General features: G+C 36.6%; 2 protein-coding genes across 9 annotated transcripts in view; one reads left to right on the top strand and one right to left on the bottom strand.

The window, feature by feature from the left end:
* Vdup1 (arrestin family protein Vdup1) overlaps positions 1 to 7,832 on the top strand; it is a 106,235-nt gene extending 98,403 nt beyond the window's left edge. For all 7 annotated transcript variants that reach the window (XM_086556494.1, XM_086556491.1, XM_043002246.2 and 4 more), the window contains 4 exons: positions 3,402 to 3,619; positions 4,039 to 4,221; positions 5,032 to 5,217; positions 5,860 to 7,832. In XM_086556494.1, coding sequence (XP_086412620.1) covers positions 3,402 to 3,619; positions 4,039 to 4,221; positions 5,032 to 5,217; positions 5,860 to 6,033 — 761 coding nt within the window. In that variant the 3' untranslated portion in view covers positions 6,034 to 7,832. The remainder of the gene's footprint in view (positions 1 to 3,401; positions 3,620 to 4,038; positions 4,222 to 5,031; positions 5,218 to 5,859) is intronic.
* Positions 7,833 to 8,211: 379 nt separating this feature from the next.
* LOC122244336 (uncharacterized) overlaps positions 8,212 to 17,500 on the bottom strand; it is a 27,593-nt gene continuing 18,304 nt past the window's right edge. Inside the window, exons 2-7 of one of the 2 annotated variants that reach the window (XM_086556490.1) lie at positions 16,343 to 17,038; positions 15,337 to 15,516; positions 12,950 to 13,051; positions 11,847 to 11,951; positions 11,251 to 11,695; positions 8,212 to 10,743 (exon numbers count right to left, since the gene is read on the bottom strand). In XM_086556490.1, the coding sequence (XP_086412616.1) occupies positions 10,466 to 10,743; positions 11,251 to 11,695; positions 11,847 to 11,951; positions 12,950 to 13,051; positions 15,337 to 15,516; positions 16,343 to 16,933 (1,701 nt within the window). In that variant the 5' untranslated portion in view covers positions 16,934 to 17,038 and the 3' untranslated portion in view covers positions 8,212 to 10,465. Of the gene's footprint in view, positions 11,696 to 11,846; positions 11,952 to 12,949; positions 13,052 to 15,336; positions 15,517 to 16,342; positions 17,039 to 17,500 lie in introns of both variants that reach the window. The other variant, XM_086556489.1, reaches the window with a different exon arrangement.

The following is a 17,500-nucleotide window of genomic DNA, read 5'->3' as shown; positions in this document are numbered from 1 at the left end:
CCTCCTCCTCCTCCTCGTCCTCGTCCTCGTCATCCTCGTACTCCTCGTCTTCCTCCTCGTCCTCCTCCTCCTTCCCCTTCTCGTCATCCTCCTCCTTCTCGCCCTACTTCTCGTCCTCCTTCCCCTCCTCCTCCTCCTCCTCCTTCCCCCTCCCCCCCTCCCCCTCCTCCCCTTTTTTCTTAATTTTCTTCTTCGTCGTCCTCCTCCTCTACCTCCTCCTTCTCCTCCTCCTCCTCCTCCTCCTCCTCCTCCTCCTCCTCCTCCTCCTCGTCATCCTCCTCCTTCTCCTCCTTGTCCTCCTTCTCGCTCTACTTCTCGTCCTCCTTCCCTCACCCCATCCCCTTCCCCCTCCTCTTCCCCTTTTTTTCTTAATTTTCTTCTTCGTCTCATCTTCATCACCCCCTTTTCTTCTCATAATTCTCATTCTTCATCTTCACTATCATCATCATCGTCATGTTTTACTTCTTCCACTACATTACCCTCACTTTCCTTTTCCCTCCAACTTCCCCTTCCCTTCCCCTTCCTCTCCCCTTCCTCCTCCTCCTCCCCTCCTCCTCCCCCCTCTCCTTCCCTCTCTAGCCCCTCCCCTTTCCTCCCCCTCCCCTTCCCCCTCCCTCCCTCCCTCCCCTTTCCTCCCTCCCCCTCCCCTGTAGCGTTAACCTACCGATTAACTTGAGCCGCGCATTAACTTTATTAATCTGTTTAGAAGCGATGGACTAACGCAGAGAGCTCACAGCGTTCATGGGATGTTTACAAATACCATGCAACAAAAAAACAAAAACAAAGTAATCTTTTAGCAAACATTAACAAAGAACTAGGACATAGACACTACACAAAAAGAAGTAAGAACATGGTAATACTATTTGAAAATCATGTTTGATCATTTTTCACACTACCTTCATGACATCAAACTTTTGTGGGTTTACTGCATGCTGGCGTTAATTAATGAAGACAAGAGCCATTGATTGTATTTATCTTAACTTTATTTATAACTTTATTTTTTTGAAATGATACTAAGACTTAGTCCTTTTTTTATGTGTCTTTGGGCTTTGTGGTAGTCAGAATGATTAAGAATCATGCATCGTGCGGTCAGTAGCTTTTTAGGTATTGTGGAGTAATCACTGTTAGATATAGCTTATTAATTGTGTTGATTTTAATGTACGGATTACGAAAATGTAACCCTAGGGCATGTTTGCTGAGAGGCAAGAGTACTAGATGTGATATTGCTTGGAAGGTGCTTCTCTGAATATTTTTTTTTTACTTAATACTATTTATTTTGATTATCTGTACTGTTTTCTCCTGCTATTCCTATTCCATAATTAGTCTGCATACATTTTATACGCTGACCAGAGGGCAAATACCTGTAAGGTGTCCAGATTTCCAGGTATAATATTTGGTAATGATAAAGTTCAGTTCTCCTTTTTCATTGCGAATATTGCTTTCCTTCTCACCTGCAACAGCAGAATATTCGCCCTTTTCATTAATTCTTCTGCAATATTTTTAGTAACATATGTAACATAATATTGTACTATTGATGTATGCAAGATGTTAGTTGTTTTATTTATTTACATTTGTCTTACAGTATTTAAGCCAAACATTTGATTGTTTTAATCATTGTCATTCTTTTCACTGGCATATTGTTTTGTCAAAGAAATGTACAAAAGAAATGATATGACAAGTAGTTATGAGCTTGATATCAATTTGTAACTATTTCTTGAAGACAACAGCATTTGGATGAATTGAAGAAATAAGATTTAATAAGATCAATATAGTATGATTATGTAGAAATAATGTTTTTTTTAACAGTATTTATAAGAATATCAGTAATCAAGATGATGATTATAAGGATATTAAATGAAAATAGTTAATACTAAAATGTTAGTTATGTTGAAATAACTATGTGAATGACATTGATATGATGGTAACATTAATCATCATAGTAAGTATACTGATAATTAAAATATTTGTAATAAATGTGGAAGTATGAATGATAGCTGTATATAACAAGAATCACAATTATACATGATTACAGTAATAATAATGGTAATGATGATAATGATAGTCTGGCTAATAAAAACAACAGCTAATGATGACTATATGAATGATGATATTGAGAATAACTTCAACAACAGTACCACAAAAATTATAACAATAATCATTATGATTTTGGTGATAGTTTTAGTAGTGCCAAAAATAATATTGATGATTGTGGCAATATAATGATCATACATTAATGATTAGACATAATAGTAATGATAACAATGATAATGATAATGAAAATAGTAATGATATTAATAATGATGGTAATATTAATGATCATTATTATGATGGTAAAAATGATGATGATGATTATCATTACTATTTTTATTGTTATTTTTATTATTATTATATTGATAATAATATTGACAATTATAATAATGATAGTAATGAAAATAATTATTATAATCATAGTGATACTAGTAATAATAATGAAAATATTAATAATGATAATAATGATAATGATAAGAGTGATAATATTAACAGTAATAATAATAGTGATAATGATAATATTAATTATAATGATCCAAATAATACTGACATAACAATGATAATGATAGGTGTATTGATTTTAACAACTTATGATATAATAATGTTGAACTTTATATTGATGTTATTTTTCTATATGACCATAGTGACATATTTATATATATATATATATATATATATATATATATATATATATATATATATATATATATATATATATATATATATACATATGTATATATAATATATAATATATATATATATATATAGATATATGTATATATAATATATATATATATATATATATATATATATACGTACATACATATATATATATATATATATATATATATATATATATAATATACATCTATATATATATATATCATACACATACATATATATATATATATATATATATATATATATATATATATATATATATATATATATATAATATATATATAATATATATATAAATAATATATGTATATAATATATATATATATATATATATATATATATATAATATATATATATATATATATATATATATATATATATATATATATATATATATATATATACATACATATACATATGTATTATATGTATATATATATATATATATTATATGTATATATATATATATATATATATATATATATATATATATATATATATATATATATATATGTATGCACACATATGTTGGTAGTTTATTTCTTCTGTATGAAATTTTTATTTAAGAAATATATATGTAACTGTAAATATTTACAATAAAACATAAATTGCATCAACACACCAAAAGCCCTCTGTAAGTTGTGCATTTACATTCAGCGCACTAATAGAACCATCTCAAACCTCTCCCGCAGGTCAAGGGCCAATTCTGCTATCCCCCGGAATTCACAGCTTCCCCTTCAAGCTAGGTCTCCCACTCGGTCTGCCATCCACTTTCCTCGGCAAACATGGCTGGGTCCAGTACTTCTGCAAGGCAGCTTTGCGAGAGCCCAACGGCCTCACCCACAAGAACCAGCAAGTCTTCATTGTCATGAATCCTATTGATCTTAATCTTGAACCTTCTATTCTTGCTGTGAGTACTTGCAGTTCTTGTCTCCAGTGTGGATGTGTCAGAAGCCTTTATGTTTATTGCTATTTTGAATTGTGATGTTCTCTTTATGATGTCTGCTAGTTTTTTTGTTTTTTTTAACTTTTATTACTGTCTTACTGCTTTAGGGATTCTTCTTATTATTAGATAAATAGATATATATTTATCAACAAATTTACATGAGGGAGATCCTTGATTATCTATAAACCATATAATACAAGCAAGTTTTTATTCAGGTGTTTTGATTATACAACATGATAGGTATCAGAATGATCTTCAATTCTTTCACAGTATTATGATTGCACTAGTTACATATTATGAGATTGCATGAAAGTAGATTGCCTCAATAGTAAAATGAAATGCCTTACCCAATCAGAAGTGTCTAAATGTAGCCCATTTCACAGCAACCCTTCCACTGTGAGATTGAACATATGCTGGGCATGACATGCATGACCCAAGGACCTGTGTCTTGCCGTGTGAGGTTAGACCGTGGAGGTTATGTGCCTGGAGAAACTATTAGCATCTGGGCCAGGGTACACAACCAGAGCCGAGTCAACATAAAGAAAACCCGAGCTTGCTTGACAGAGGTGAGAATTCCTTGTATAGTATAGTATTAAATAATTATGATCATTGCAATTAAATGTCTATAAAATGTCACTCTTAAGAATTTGCAAACATAGGAATTGTGGGATAAGTAATGTTGACAGTTGTTTATGTGTAGGTTCCTCTCATTTGATATAGTTAATCATGGAAGAATCAAGTGGAAAGAAGCAGGAAATTTATATTCAATATATTTTTGTATACGATTATTTGTCTGTTCACTTCTCAAAGTGGAAAAGACAAGATTAAACTGATTTATCATAGATTAGTGAAATAGATCCATATAAAACACCAACTGTAGTTACTTATATATTATATCAAATGGTGATGACATTCTTAATTACCTTTTTTATTTAAAGATGGTTACTTTACAGAATTATAAATTAGTTATTGTCTTATTGGATTTTATAGGTAAAGAAATATGTTGTATAAAATGCCATTGAAGATTATTTATATCTGCCCATGATCAAAACAGACAATAGGGCTCTGTAACTGATCACAAATGGATGGTACTCCATCTGGCAAAAGATCAAACTGTTTCAATATTCTCACAGAACTTGTGTCATCATTTTAACAAGGAAATTGTTTGTATTGTTTAGTGTATTTAATCCTTTCTATTTTTTTTTTTGTTTCATACCATTTCATGAATTCCATGCAGATGTTTTATTATCAGAAGTAAATATCTCTATCATATAGAGTATTAAACCTTGATCTGTGCTTTAACCTGCAAGATCATATTTTAATAATCTATTGGTATTCTTAGAAGAGGACTTTGTTGACTCTGATTATTCTTGCAGACAATTCAATACATATCCAAGAACAAGGTGGTCCAAACAGAGACAAGAGAACTGTCTTCAGTGAGTCGTGGGAAGATTAAATCCAACGATACAGATGACTGGAAGTATGAGCAGCTATATGTACCACCTTTGCCACCAACAAATCTGAGAGGATGTCACCTCATCAGGATACAATATGATGTCTTTGTGAGTAGAACTTTCTTATAGCATACATAAGATTACCAAGACCTTATGTTTATACTTATAAAAAAGTGAAAATGACAGTAGACGATACGGATAATAAGTAGACCACTTTTCTGTGAAGTTACAGCTCTGAGTTATAATTTATGATTGGAAAAAGATAGATCATATTATGTGATAGGTTCATTAGTGAATTTATTTCTTTTGTAGGAACTATGAATCTTATTCTGTTTAAAGAAAGAAGCCAGAAATATAATCTCAACATTTAATAATTCTTTATATAATAGTAAATGAATTGGCAAGAATTTGTATCTGATATCAGTTGGTTATGGGATATTATCCAAATGTAATTGGAAAATTACATGTTTATTAAGTCAGTAGTATTATGTTGGTTTCCTCATAGAGTGGTATATTTTTTAGTGCTTCGAGTTTGGATTCTAATGGTAGAATTCATTATTTCAAGGTTAAATTTTTGCATATGTTAATAAGCCTTGCATATATGGCTAGTGTAAAATTTAATACAATATGTCATCCATGAGTACAATTCAGTAAAAAACAAATAATAGCTGTAATAGATGTGAGAATTAAAGTAGCACGTTAAAAAAAATGTACTTCATGAAAATATTCAAAATATATTCTATATTTCAGTTCATCATTGAACCAAACAATCTGGAGAAGGACATCAAATTGCAACTGCCCATCATGATGGCCACATACCCTTACCGCAACACGGACGGAACTTTAAAGAAGAAGAAGGGGGCTCAGTACCCAAGCAATCTTCCAATCTTCAGACCATGGCTTGAGGAGAAGACCTTTGAGTAATGGAAGTGTGAAGGACCAGTGGAGGAAGAAGGTCCTCTCCCCCCTCTTTCTTTTTCTCACTTTTTGAACAATCTCTTGAAGAAGGCAAAAAAAATATCTAATCTCTGCTGCCTTGATGAGTGAATGACAAAAAGTGAAAGAGCAGTGTATTACTGGAGGATTTATCATAGTGTGTTTAAAAGATGTTAAGGTTGCATATAGTTGTAGCTTTACAACAATAATACCCAGTTGTAGAATTCACCAATGAATATTATCTCAGTTATATGAAGTAATTTTCATATCTAGTTTAAAGTCACATTGAAATGTATGAGAACAATTCATTTTGACAGCCTCCAGCAAAGAGCTATTGAATCACAGAGATTCTAATATCTCTAGCAAGTCATTACAATATATATTGTTTACATGTTCAAGTACTGTCTTTCACCCTCATGTTCTTAGATGAACTTGAGTTCAAGAAAGCACTCACAATGCTCTTCATAAGTATCTTAATCCAGTGAAATTTGCATTATCATTCCTGTTTACTTACATTACATTATTTTATAACTAACAATGATTTTTTTATGTTGACTGTCTTGTTTTCATTTTTCATTTATATATATATATATAAATAGTAAAACTGGATAAAGATATGACATGGAAGGGTTTCACGCTTTTCACCAGCTTCATGCAAAAGAATGCTTTGCCTTTTTGCATTGCAAAAAGTGCTTTATTCTTTATGGTGACAATCTTTTCATTTGATGTTACTTTCACTAATGCACAAGTTATTCTTATCTACTGATAGTTATCATAGTTTAAATTCATTCTTTATTTGAGACTTGTTTCTTTGTTTCTAAATGTATCTATTAATCTTACAGATACTGTTTTACAGTTTTTCATATAGTAGAGGTTATTTGAATTTTGTACATATATGGAAAAAAACAAGAACAGGATTAATTAACGGACAAATTACTCAAGTTATGCATTACATCACAAAAATGAGAAAAGGATGCTTGTGGGTGTTACTTTGTTAATGTTATAAAAAAGTGAATCTTTTCTTTTTAAAGGGATTCCAAAGCTCAAAGTGAGTAATCTTGTCAAGGAAAGGTCTTTTCCAGTATGATGTATTTATTGTGAAAAGTTATATGTGATTGTTCCTTATCTTAGATGTCTGTGGTTGGTAAGAAAATTTCTGTTATAGGCAGACAGAATTAAGGTAACTCGCAGTTATAGCTGTAAGATGATTTGAAGCACAATATAGTGATATATGCTGCCTTGCAAATGACTTTAATGATCAGTTTATTGCAAGGCATCTCATATGAATATCTATTTTAACATTTAACAGTCAATATAAACATGGTTTGCTCCACTGCACTTTCTTTTAGCTTATCACCCACATACCCTTCACATCTTTAGGAAGAGTGTGCTTTGGGGTGAGTAGAGATATTAATTGAATAAATATTAAGGGAATAACTTAAAAAAACAACAACAATATTTGCTCAAAAATCCAGCTCGCAAGCTTTTGAGAATGTTTTGATCATCTGTAAATTGATGTTGTTCCCTCTATGAATATTCATCTCACCTAAAGCCATGTTTAGGTCCTCTGTGTCCCCATTCACACACTTACACTAGCTCAGTCAATAATCTATGGTGCCATAATGACTTGGGCTGGTGTAATGCCTCATGGGACAGCACTTACAGCACGTCACAGCGTAAACTACTGTAAAAATTACCTAGAGCTGGGATGTTACTGTTATAACTTTATTCTTCTTCTTGTATAAATTTGTCATAGTTAATGTATTTCTAATAAAATGTAAAGACAATAGGATGTTATTTTGTGTGTGAACCTATGCATTGTATTGAAATATTAGGAGACGTAGATTCTGTAGTGAATATTAATTTTTGAAGTCACAAAACTGACAATTTTGTAAGAAAATATTTAGTCTATGTCATCCTTCTTTTGGGGTGTGAACATATCAATATTATTTTGTATAATGACTTAGTATTTTTTTGTCAAAAATGAATAATCAAACCAATTACATCAAAGAAAGGTTGATAATTATCAATGGATATTGGATAAACAAAAGTTATTTAATGTTTGCTTATATCTAAATACTACATAAATATCTAAAAATGGTTAAGTTTCAAAGAATATGAATCCATATTCTTATCAAATACAAAGACCGGTAGAGAAACATATGATGCTGTAATAAATATTTATTGAACAGATTATCAGAATATCATGTAATCCTTAACTGGCAAGCAAGAATATGACATATGATTCATGTAGTGTATTATGCATGTGTATAGGCATTAATCCTTCATTATCAAAACAGGAGATATAGTGGAAAGATACATTTTGTTAACAACAGGAAGAAAACTACAATAATCTGTTTATGTTTTATAACATTTTGGAAACCTTTTGCATTAAGTTTTGCTTATCTTTGTAATGCAAAAATATATGAAAAAAACACCTCTAAGATGCCCTTTAACTTTTGGAATGTCATATCCGTTATACAAGTAACAGGTATTGATAAGCTGTGATACATTTCTGGATATTAGAACATGTATTACATAAATCCAGCAAGACAAAAACAATCATGAAATGGTGTATCATGGATTACTGAGCTGGCACATTCTGACTTAGTGGATTTATTTCATGAGCTGAAATCTGAATAATGTGTACATGTAGAATTACCTTTTGTAACTCAAGTGTTGGCAATGTACAGAAGCAAAAGAAGGATCAAGTCACAAATCTTAGGAATAAGTCCAAACAACATTTAAATCAAAACTATCTTCACTCTTTCATTGACTTCAAGAACAAATATTAAACTCAATCAACATAACTATATGAATATGGTAACCTAAACCATGACTGTCTTAAAATAAAACAACCTATTATGCATTGATCTAGTTCTTCACAAACTCCGTCTTGGTTTCATGATCCCAAACCTTATGATTTAGTACCATAGTATCTTTGTTTATGTACACATGCACACATACATACCGGTATATAATGTGTTCATATATGTGATATATATACATACACACAAGATGTGATATATATACATACACACAAGGTGTAGTAAAAGTTATCTTGGATATTTGTAGAAATCAAAGAATATGTGATTCTTAGTAGAAAATTTACAAACATATTCTTTTCTTTATCAGTTCAGGAGGGAAGTGCATTTTGGAAATTGCACAAGTTATGAGGCAGGGACAGCTGACAGAAAATAAATGTTAACATGTTACATTTATTCTTTTGTTGGTAAGAGTCATGCTGTCGCTTATAATCCCTATTGCAGGATTACATGTCTATGAATAACATGATTTCTCATCTGGAGATACTGTAATGTTCTGTAACTTGAATAAAACCTTCCTTTTCCTTCATCACTCCACAATCTGTAAAACATTTGCTGTGTATAATTTTTCAAATCTACTTCAAGCATAAAGTAATCTGAAATATGCATTTGTATGGAGAAGAATTTCTAGTCAGAATCACTTTCTTGTATACAAATATCTGATGGAACTTTTTGGACACCCAGTATATATGAGTTATATACATAATGTATATTTTCCATATACATATATGCACATACACATACTATACTTATATAGAGGGTTACATTTTATCAGCAACACAATCTTTTCATTTAAAAAATTGAAAAGATCTGCAATATTTTACTGCAAATAAAAAGTCCCTATCACATCTGGCCTCTGTATAGATCTCTCATAGTGTCAAAGTTTCAATCATCTTTTATTCAGATATAATGTGGCTATAGAATGATAATAAGTTTGTATACAATATCTCTATTTTTAGTTATACTAGAACCATCTCTGCCTAACTATATACACTAATTTGTATCAGTCATCATTTCATTTCACAGTCATGCAATTCATTCACTCTATCTTACCCATGCAGACACATAGACACTAACAGGCAGATGAAAAGACGGGCAAGTAGACACATACTCAGGGACTTTCTCCGTCCATTTCCCTCTTTCCTCCTACATTCCTTTTCTCTTTCTATCTTTCCTTCTCTCTCTCTCTCTCTCTCTCTCTCTCTCTCTCTCTCTCTCTCTCTCTCTCTCTCTCTCTCTCTCTCTCTCTCTCTCTCTCTCTCTCTCTCTCTCTCTCTCTCTCTCTCTCTCTCTCTCTCTCTCTCTCTCTCTCTCTCTCTCTCTCTCTCTCATAAACTTAGTCTGGAGGCACAGTTTGTTATTTTAGAAAGAAAAAATACATCCATGACATTATAGACTCCGAAAACTTTCCGTGTAGAGCATAACATGGTGACTAGGCTCACTGTCATGGTCAATGGCACAACGGAGTTCCAATAAAATATTCAGCAACCAATTCCACTGGGCATCCTAAGTACAGCACTCCCTGATAACCTCACAACGTCCTAACCCGTAGCCTAATCTTCCTAGACTTGTTACAGGAAGACTCTCCCCTATGATTAATCGAAGGATTTATAATTATGCCGCGTTCCTTGTGAGGCAAAGCTAGAGTCGTCATCCGGTGAGAAGGTTGGGTTGTGGTAGTCTGCGTGGGACGACCTTGTGAATACTGGGATCTCGTCATCCTGCTGACGGCGTTTTCGCCAGTAGAGGAAACCCAGAGCTGCTGCACCCAACACACAGATCACAACGAAGATCTTGAACATTCCCCATGTACTCGAAGTAGCATCGTCTCCGGCTAGAACGGCAACATCTCCTGAAGTTGGGCTGGCGCTGCCTGAAGGGGTAGTGAAATTCATCATTACTGTCGTGTTAATAGGTCTGTACGGGTCTGTAGAGATGTCTGTCGGAGGTCCGTGAGGCGGGGGGAACTCGGTGATGAAGCTAGTCACCGGGGTGCTGGTAACTACGCTGCCATTACCTTCAACTGATGGGGTGAACTGAGGATCAACTGAGGGTTCTATTGTGGTATTAACTGGGCTAAATGTTTCGTTAACAAAGACCGTACCGTTCGAGGATATCGTCACATTAGTCTCAGGAAGTTCGGTAACATTGAGAGGGGAATCAGTTAATGATACAGTCATGTTCTCATTTTCCGGTATTTCAACTGTGGTGTTAACAGCGAGGGCGTCTTCAGTCTTATTTTCGACACTATCTGTTGCAGGACTGACGGTTGCTGTGTCATTCAGCTCCAACTCAGTGGCACTATCTGTTATACTATCATTACCTGCAGCACTCGAGGTGTTATCAACGGACTCTGTTACTAATGAACTGTTTTCAGTACCTTGGTTCAACCCCTCGCCTTCGGTAACTTCAGGCAGATCTATGGGAATATCAGTGGCATTGCTTCCTACTTCTGAATCGCCCGTCACGTCGGCCGGTGCCTCCGTCACACCCCCTTGACTCTCCGCATCCTCCGTCACGTTTTGCGGAACCTCAGTGTTTGTCTCTCCCCCTGGGACATTTTCCTGGCCAGTCTCATTGCCAGCGCCTGTCGTTCCGTTGCCAGTGTCTGTCAAATTCGCAACGATATCCTCTTCGGTTCCCTCTACAGCTTCCTCTCCAGCTTCATCCCTTTGAGTTCCTGAAGAATCTGTTTCGGATTCCTCCTGCTGGTCATCGGATCCTGCTGCCAAGGCCTTTCCTTCGCCAGTTCCTATTCCGCTGATTGTGATGTCATCCACAGCTATTTCATTACCTTCTTTCATCAGCCTCCCTTCAAAAACGATCTGAAATCACATAATTAGAGCAATGACATAACCAACAAACACTCATACATAGCTAGACTATCTATATTTAATCCCTAAGCACAACCGTAATAAAATCTACCACTATCTTATATCAACTTCATACCTAAAAAAAAATGACAAAAGAACTCGCCTGGAAGGTTCCCGAAACATCAAGAGGGATAGTGTTGTCCGACCAGACCCCGCGTGAGACCTCGTCGGCTAGAAGCGTACTGGTGTCTCCTTGGACTAAATACACCTGCAATTAAGGGTCACATGGTAAACAGCCGCAAAAAAGTCATAAACTTAAACTTAAAAGAGAAAGAGAGAGGGAGAGAGAGAGAGAGAGAGAGAGAGAGAGAGAGAGAGAGAGAGAGAGAGAGAGAGAGAGAGAGAGAGAGAGAGAGAGAGAGAGAGAGAGAGAGAGAGAGAGACAGACAGAGACAGAGAGAGAGACAGAGAGAGAGAGAGAGAGAAAGAGAGAGAAAGAGAAAGAGAGAGAGAGAGACAGACAGGCAGACAGACAGACAGACAGACAGACAGACAGACAGACAGACAGACAGACAGACAGACAGACAGACAGACAGACAGACAGACAGACAGACAGACAGACAGACAGAGCCAAAGAGAGAGAGAGAAGAAGAAGAAGAGAGAGAGTGATGAGGGATAAAATGTACACCCTGTAAGTATAAAAATAAAGAGATAAATAATATCAGCAAAGAAGGTTGACGACCACAGCCATTGGCGAGGACGGGGCCAATGGACTGTATTGTGAAATAGCTCAAAATATATTTCACAACACAGTTCCCTTTGGGATGGTGGTCGAATCGAGAGAAAAGAGTGAGGAGGGAGAATGAATGAGAGAGAGAGAGAGAGAGAGAGAGAGAGAGAGAGAGAGAGAGAGAGAGAGAGAGAGAGAGAGAGAGAGAGAGAGAGAGAGAGAGAGAGTGATGAGGGAGAATGAATGAGAGAGAGAGAGAGAGAGAGAGAGAGAGAGAGAGAGAGAGAGAGAGAGAGGGAGGGGGGAAAGAGAAAAGGAGATAGTGAAGGACAGTCTTAGAAATAAAGGAATATTGACAAAGAAGGGAAAAAAAAAAAAAAAAAAAAAAACACGATGTGAGACAGTCAGTACCTGAAAAAGAAGAAGAAGAAGAAGAAAAAAAAAAGATGATGTTTCTTGATCCCTGTCACACACCAATCACATACCAGAAACACATGCAAAAGAGATATCAGCGTTACTAAAATAGGCTTACATACCTTCAGGCTAGGTATTCCATGAGGATATTCACCAATACTAAGGAAATAGCGGTAGTGAAGATTTGCTTTACTCAATCCTTCTACCGTGCGTCTAACGAACACCTGTGGAAAGAGGACATCTGTTAGTCGTTGGTCTTTCACACCTGCACATACGGGAAATTAGAAGAAGAAAAAAAAAAACAGGTCAAGTCATTACAGTATTACATGTGAGGGGATTATTATCTTTTGATTGAAAATCCTCAGGGAAAAATGTATTGCATCGAACTTTCGCAAGGAAAAAATAGATAATAATAAGATAAAAGGCATTAACTCTAAAAACGCTATGTTCGTAGTTATGGTATTCTATGGAATTAACAGAGAGACGAATATAATTTCCATGATGGGTTACGCATGTCTTTTCATTATATATGGGTTTCAGCAGGTGGTCCACATTAACTCGACTGAATAGTATTGAACTTTCACAACTTTACTGTCGATTTTCACAAAACGAGGATTTTAGAGTTAATGTCTTTTATATTTTATCACAGCGTTGTTGTTTTCGTTACAATCATATTTTTCATGAGGTTGTCTTTCGTATTATTTCTTTTTTCGTCTACCCGCATAGATTCTAGCACCTGCATAAATCCCCAACATAATATCTAGTTTATAGCTCATACCATATCTATAAATACATATTCATATTCTCTCATAGATGCTATATGAGAATGCTACTGAACTGAAGTTACAAATGTTACATACGTATGAGGATTTTCAACTCTATCTCAACTTCGAGCACGGAATAATATTCATGTAATAGATACAACTATTGTATCTATACAAATGCATTTGATGTATAATCTACACTACTCTGTATATAACATGCGTATAAAAACGACATCTTGTTAGCTTCCACTGCGGTAGATTCCATAACCTATATATTTCTGTCACGTCGCGAGTGACACGTGATATGGGTGGTTAATGTTAATAACTGACACTCAACAAATGTAATTGCCAAGATTCTAGCAATAGTATCATGAATATTCATATATATCATTTAGAACAAAGTTATTCGAACAGTTTAGATAGGTAATTTTGATGACATTTCACGTCGAAATTATGTCGAAACAACTTGCGGACGAGAGATAATGTGGTCAATAAACCTTATTTTTAAAGACCGTATGGTCGATGGGTTACAGTGAAACATACCGCAAAAATTGTTTATTAATTGTAGAAAATATAACAAAAAACAATAACATTTCGCTCTTAGAAATTTGAAATAATCAAATCAAGAGTATGTGTTCAGAGATGCCTGTGCATGTACGACGTATACGTGTGGGGGGGGAGGGGGAAGGGACGGAGGGGGACGGAGGTCAGCCGGTGGGGGAGAGGGGGGGGTTGCCCAAAAGGAAATGTCAATCCCATGTTAAAACAGTCTGACATAATTGTTTAAGGTGGCGATGGCCTGGTGCTTGCTTGCAGTTAGTTAGTCTAAAGCCTCGCCTCGCCAGTCAGCCTCAACGGTTGTCGAAAATCGTGGGAAGTGTTAATGGCCGTTGCGGTAAGGTTAGGGCTTACGGGCGGTGATGGCTGGCCGGGTTCTTAGCGGATTTTATGAGAAGACTTCGCCTCCATGGACACTGTAAACATGGGACTAGACACGCAGGTGTTGGTAGGCTTGGAAGAAGAGAAATTTAATCGATGGCCAATTTACACGGATGTCATCACATTCTCTTAATATTCCTCAGTGAATGAATGAATCATCAGGCTGAGGATAAGGATGAAAAGTGCCGGTCTTTTATCCTCCCTCCAACTTAAACTCCATTCTCTAACTTCCTCCATCTGCTTGAACATCTGACACTCTCGTCGCATCCGGGATGTGGCAGATCACATGGAGTTTGTTCACTCTCAAGCACAGTCTCCTCCCTCCCTCCCTCCCTCCCCTTACCCCCCCTTACCCCCCCCCCTCCCATCACCCCATCCCTCTTTCCTCCGGTTGCTCACACTTGAATATGGGAGAATTTCATCCAACTTTGCGTTTTTCTTCGAGTGATTTACACTTATTTCACCTCAGTTTCATTGAACCCTTCCTTGGTACATACACATTTCTTAAACGCAGCCGAATCATCTTGCCATACAACACATCTAATCACAAAGGTTTATCATCAGAACCTTCATGCGTCACAACATCATCAGACAACCACTTCCCCCCCAGAGAAGTTAAAATATATATGTACATCATCTGCATCACCGCACTGCCTCTTATCGCAAACAATCATCACATCCATCATCAGAACTTCCACGCATCACAACGCCACCAAACAACCACTTTCTCCTGAAAAGTATAAAAATATATCCACACATCCCGCACATCAGCCCAAGCCATGCACGAGACAACCTCACTCGATCACCTTCTTCAGGACGTCTTCGGTGACGACGACCAGTGAGGGCCCCGGGATCTCGTGCGCTGGTAGGTCTGGGTGGTCCTTGCGGTCAGGTAGGTGGACCAAGGACCATTCGCCAACCTTGAAGTTCCAGTGCTTGGAATCCTTCGACCAGTCTGTTGTGTCTTCGTAGAGTCCGGCAGGCATCTGGAAGAAATTCGATAGATTTTCACTTGGAACCATATTTTATTTTCTTCTGAGAAAGCAATTAGAATTAGAGAAACATTTCGGGGGGGGGGGGTTAGAATATCAGTAAATGTGGAAATCCGTCGACCAGTCTGTGGGGTCTTCGTAGAGTCCGGAGGATATCTGGAGGAAAATAAAGCCACTTTGATTCTCACCGTTAGTCGAGCATTAGAAATGAGTTAGAATATCGGTAAGTGTGATTGATTTTGTGATTCCTAGAGGTCATCTATAACAGCAGGTAAATGCATCGGTCCAATGAGCAAAGGGATCTTAATTTGCCGTTATCTTCGAGCAGTATTCAGATAATTTATCACATGCTGAATATCTGATAGCCAGGAATGCAGGGACTTTGGCGCCATTCATCGCGCGACAGTGATTTGTGTAATTGCCAGAATTAATGATGTCAAGGTCGGTAGCTTAATGACACGCCGATGGTTAGATTTGAATTGACTGCGTAGTTATGTATTTATAGGGAAGTATGCAAAAGTTATTCTCTCTCGCTCTTTCTCTTTCTTACTTTCTTTCTTTTTTTTCTCTCTCTCTTTATGTGCACACACACACACACACACACACACACACACACACACACACACACACACACACACACACACACACACATACACATACACACACAAATATAAATATATATATATATATATATATATATATATATATATATATATATATATCAACAAATGAAATACGAATTTAGTCATAGACGTAAGAAACAAACTCAAAGTAAACTACTCCGTCGGACGCTTCAAATCCAAATCCAAGACCAGTTTACCTGTTTGTTGACTTCGGCTTCTTCAGGATTCGTGGATATCCTCCCTCGGTTCTTCTGAGCGCTGGCGGCGCTGAGGATCCCGAGGTCTCCGTCGAGTCTCTGCTGGTTCTCTTCGGCCTCCACCGAGATGCCCGTCGGGCCGTTGACAACCACGCGGGCTTCCTCTGGCCGGCGCTGCTCCTCCTCGAGCGCTACAGATGTCGCCGTAGGACCGTTGACGAAAGGACCTTCTTGACCCCGCTGACCCTCCTCCACAAGAGCGCCTCCTCCATCGGCCCTCTGCCTGTTCTCCTCAGCCTCCACCGACGTCGACGTCGGTCCGTTCACAAAGCCCCCCGATTCCTGCTGTCTCTCCTCCGAAAGGACAGACGTGCCAGTAGGTCCGTTGACGAATCTCTCGATTCCATCTGCTCGGACCTTCAACTGAGCTGTCTCATCAAGGGGTCCTACGGCGTGTCCGTTTACTAGACCCCCTGAGGGCGCTAGCAAGCCTCCAGGTCGCGAGGGCAAGAGATTGTCCTGCGACGAGATTTGTGTGGGCAGGAGGACTAATAGGAAAGCCAGTGCGATATGACACGTTTTGAAATTCATCTTTCCGTTTCTAAATTTCCGCTATCACATTCATAAGTCCATTATAACAATCACTTCGCGAGAGTTCTCATGTATATTCTTTTCGATATCCTTAACTGTCAGAACCTGCAAATGAAGATAAGAAAGTTTTAAAATACCTTTAAAAACTCAAAAATGATCTGTAACCTCAATCAAGTCTTAGACAGATAAACAAACGGAACACTCTTGGTACCAGACGTCCGAAATAAAATGATAAAGTATAACGCAAGCCTATATGTTTGCTTGATTTATAGATATCTGCATGTCTGTTTGCTATCTCTCTCCCTCTCTCTCTCTCTCTCTCTCTCTCTCTCTCTCTCTCTCTCTCTCTCTCTCTCTCTCTCTCTCTCTCTCTCTCTCTCTCTCTCTCTCTCTCTCTCTCTCTCTCTCTCTCTCTCTCTCTCTCTCTCTCTCTCTCTCTCTCAACTCACTCTCTCTCTCTCACACACACACAGACATACACACACACGAAGATTCACCACAGACATACACGAACGTATGTGTGTGATTGATCGCTTCCGTATGCGTGTTTATGTGTGCGTATCTACC

The sequence above is a fragment of the Penaeus japonicus genome, unplaced genomic scaffold (genome assembly GCF_977035675.1).
Source record: "Penaeus japonicus unplaced genomic scaffold, GWHDUDI00000001_assembly GWHDUDI00000032, whole genome shotgun sequence".
Classification (NCBI taxonomy): domain Eukaryota; kingdom Metazoa; phylum Arthropoda; class Malacostraca; order Decapoda; family Penaeidae; genus Penaeus; species Penaeus japonicus.
The sequence above is the reverse complement of the archived record's forward strand: the minus strand, read 5'-3'. Positions and strand labels throughout refer to the sequence as shown.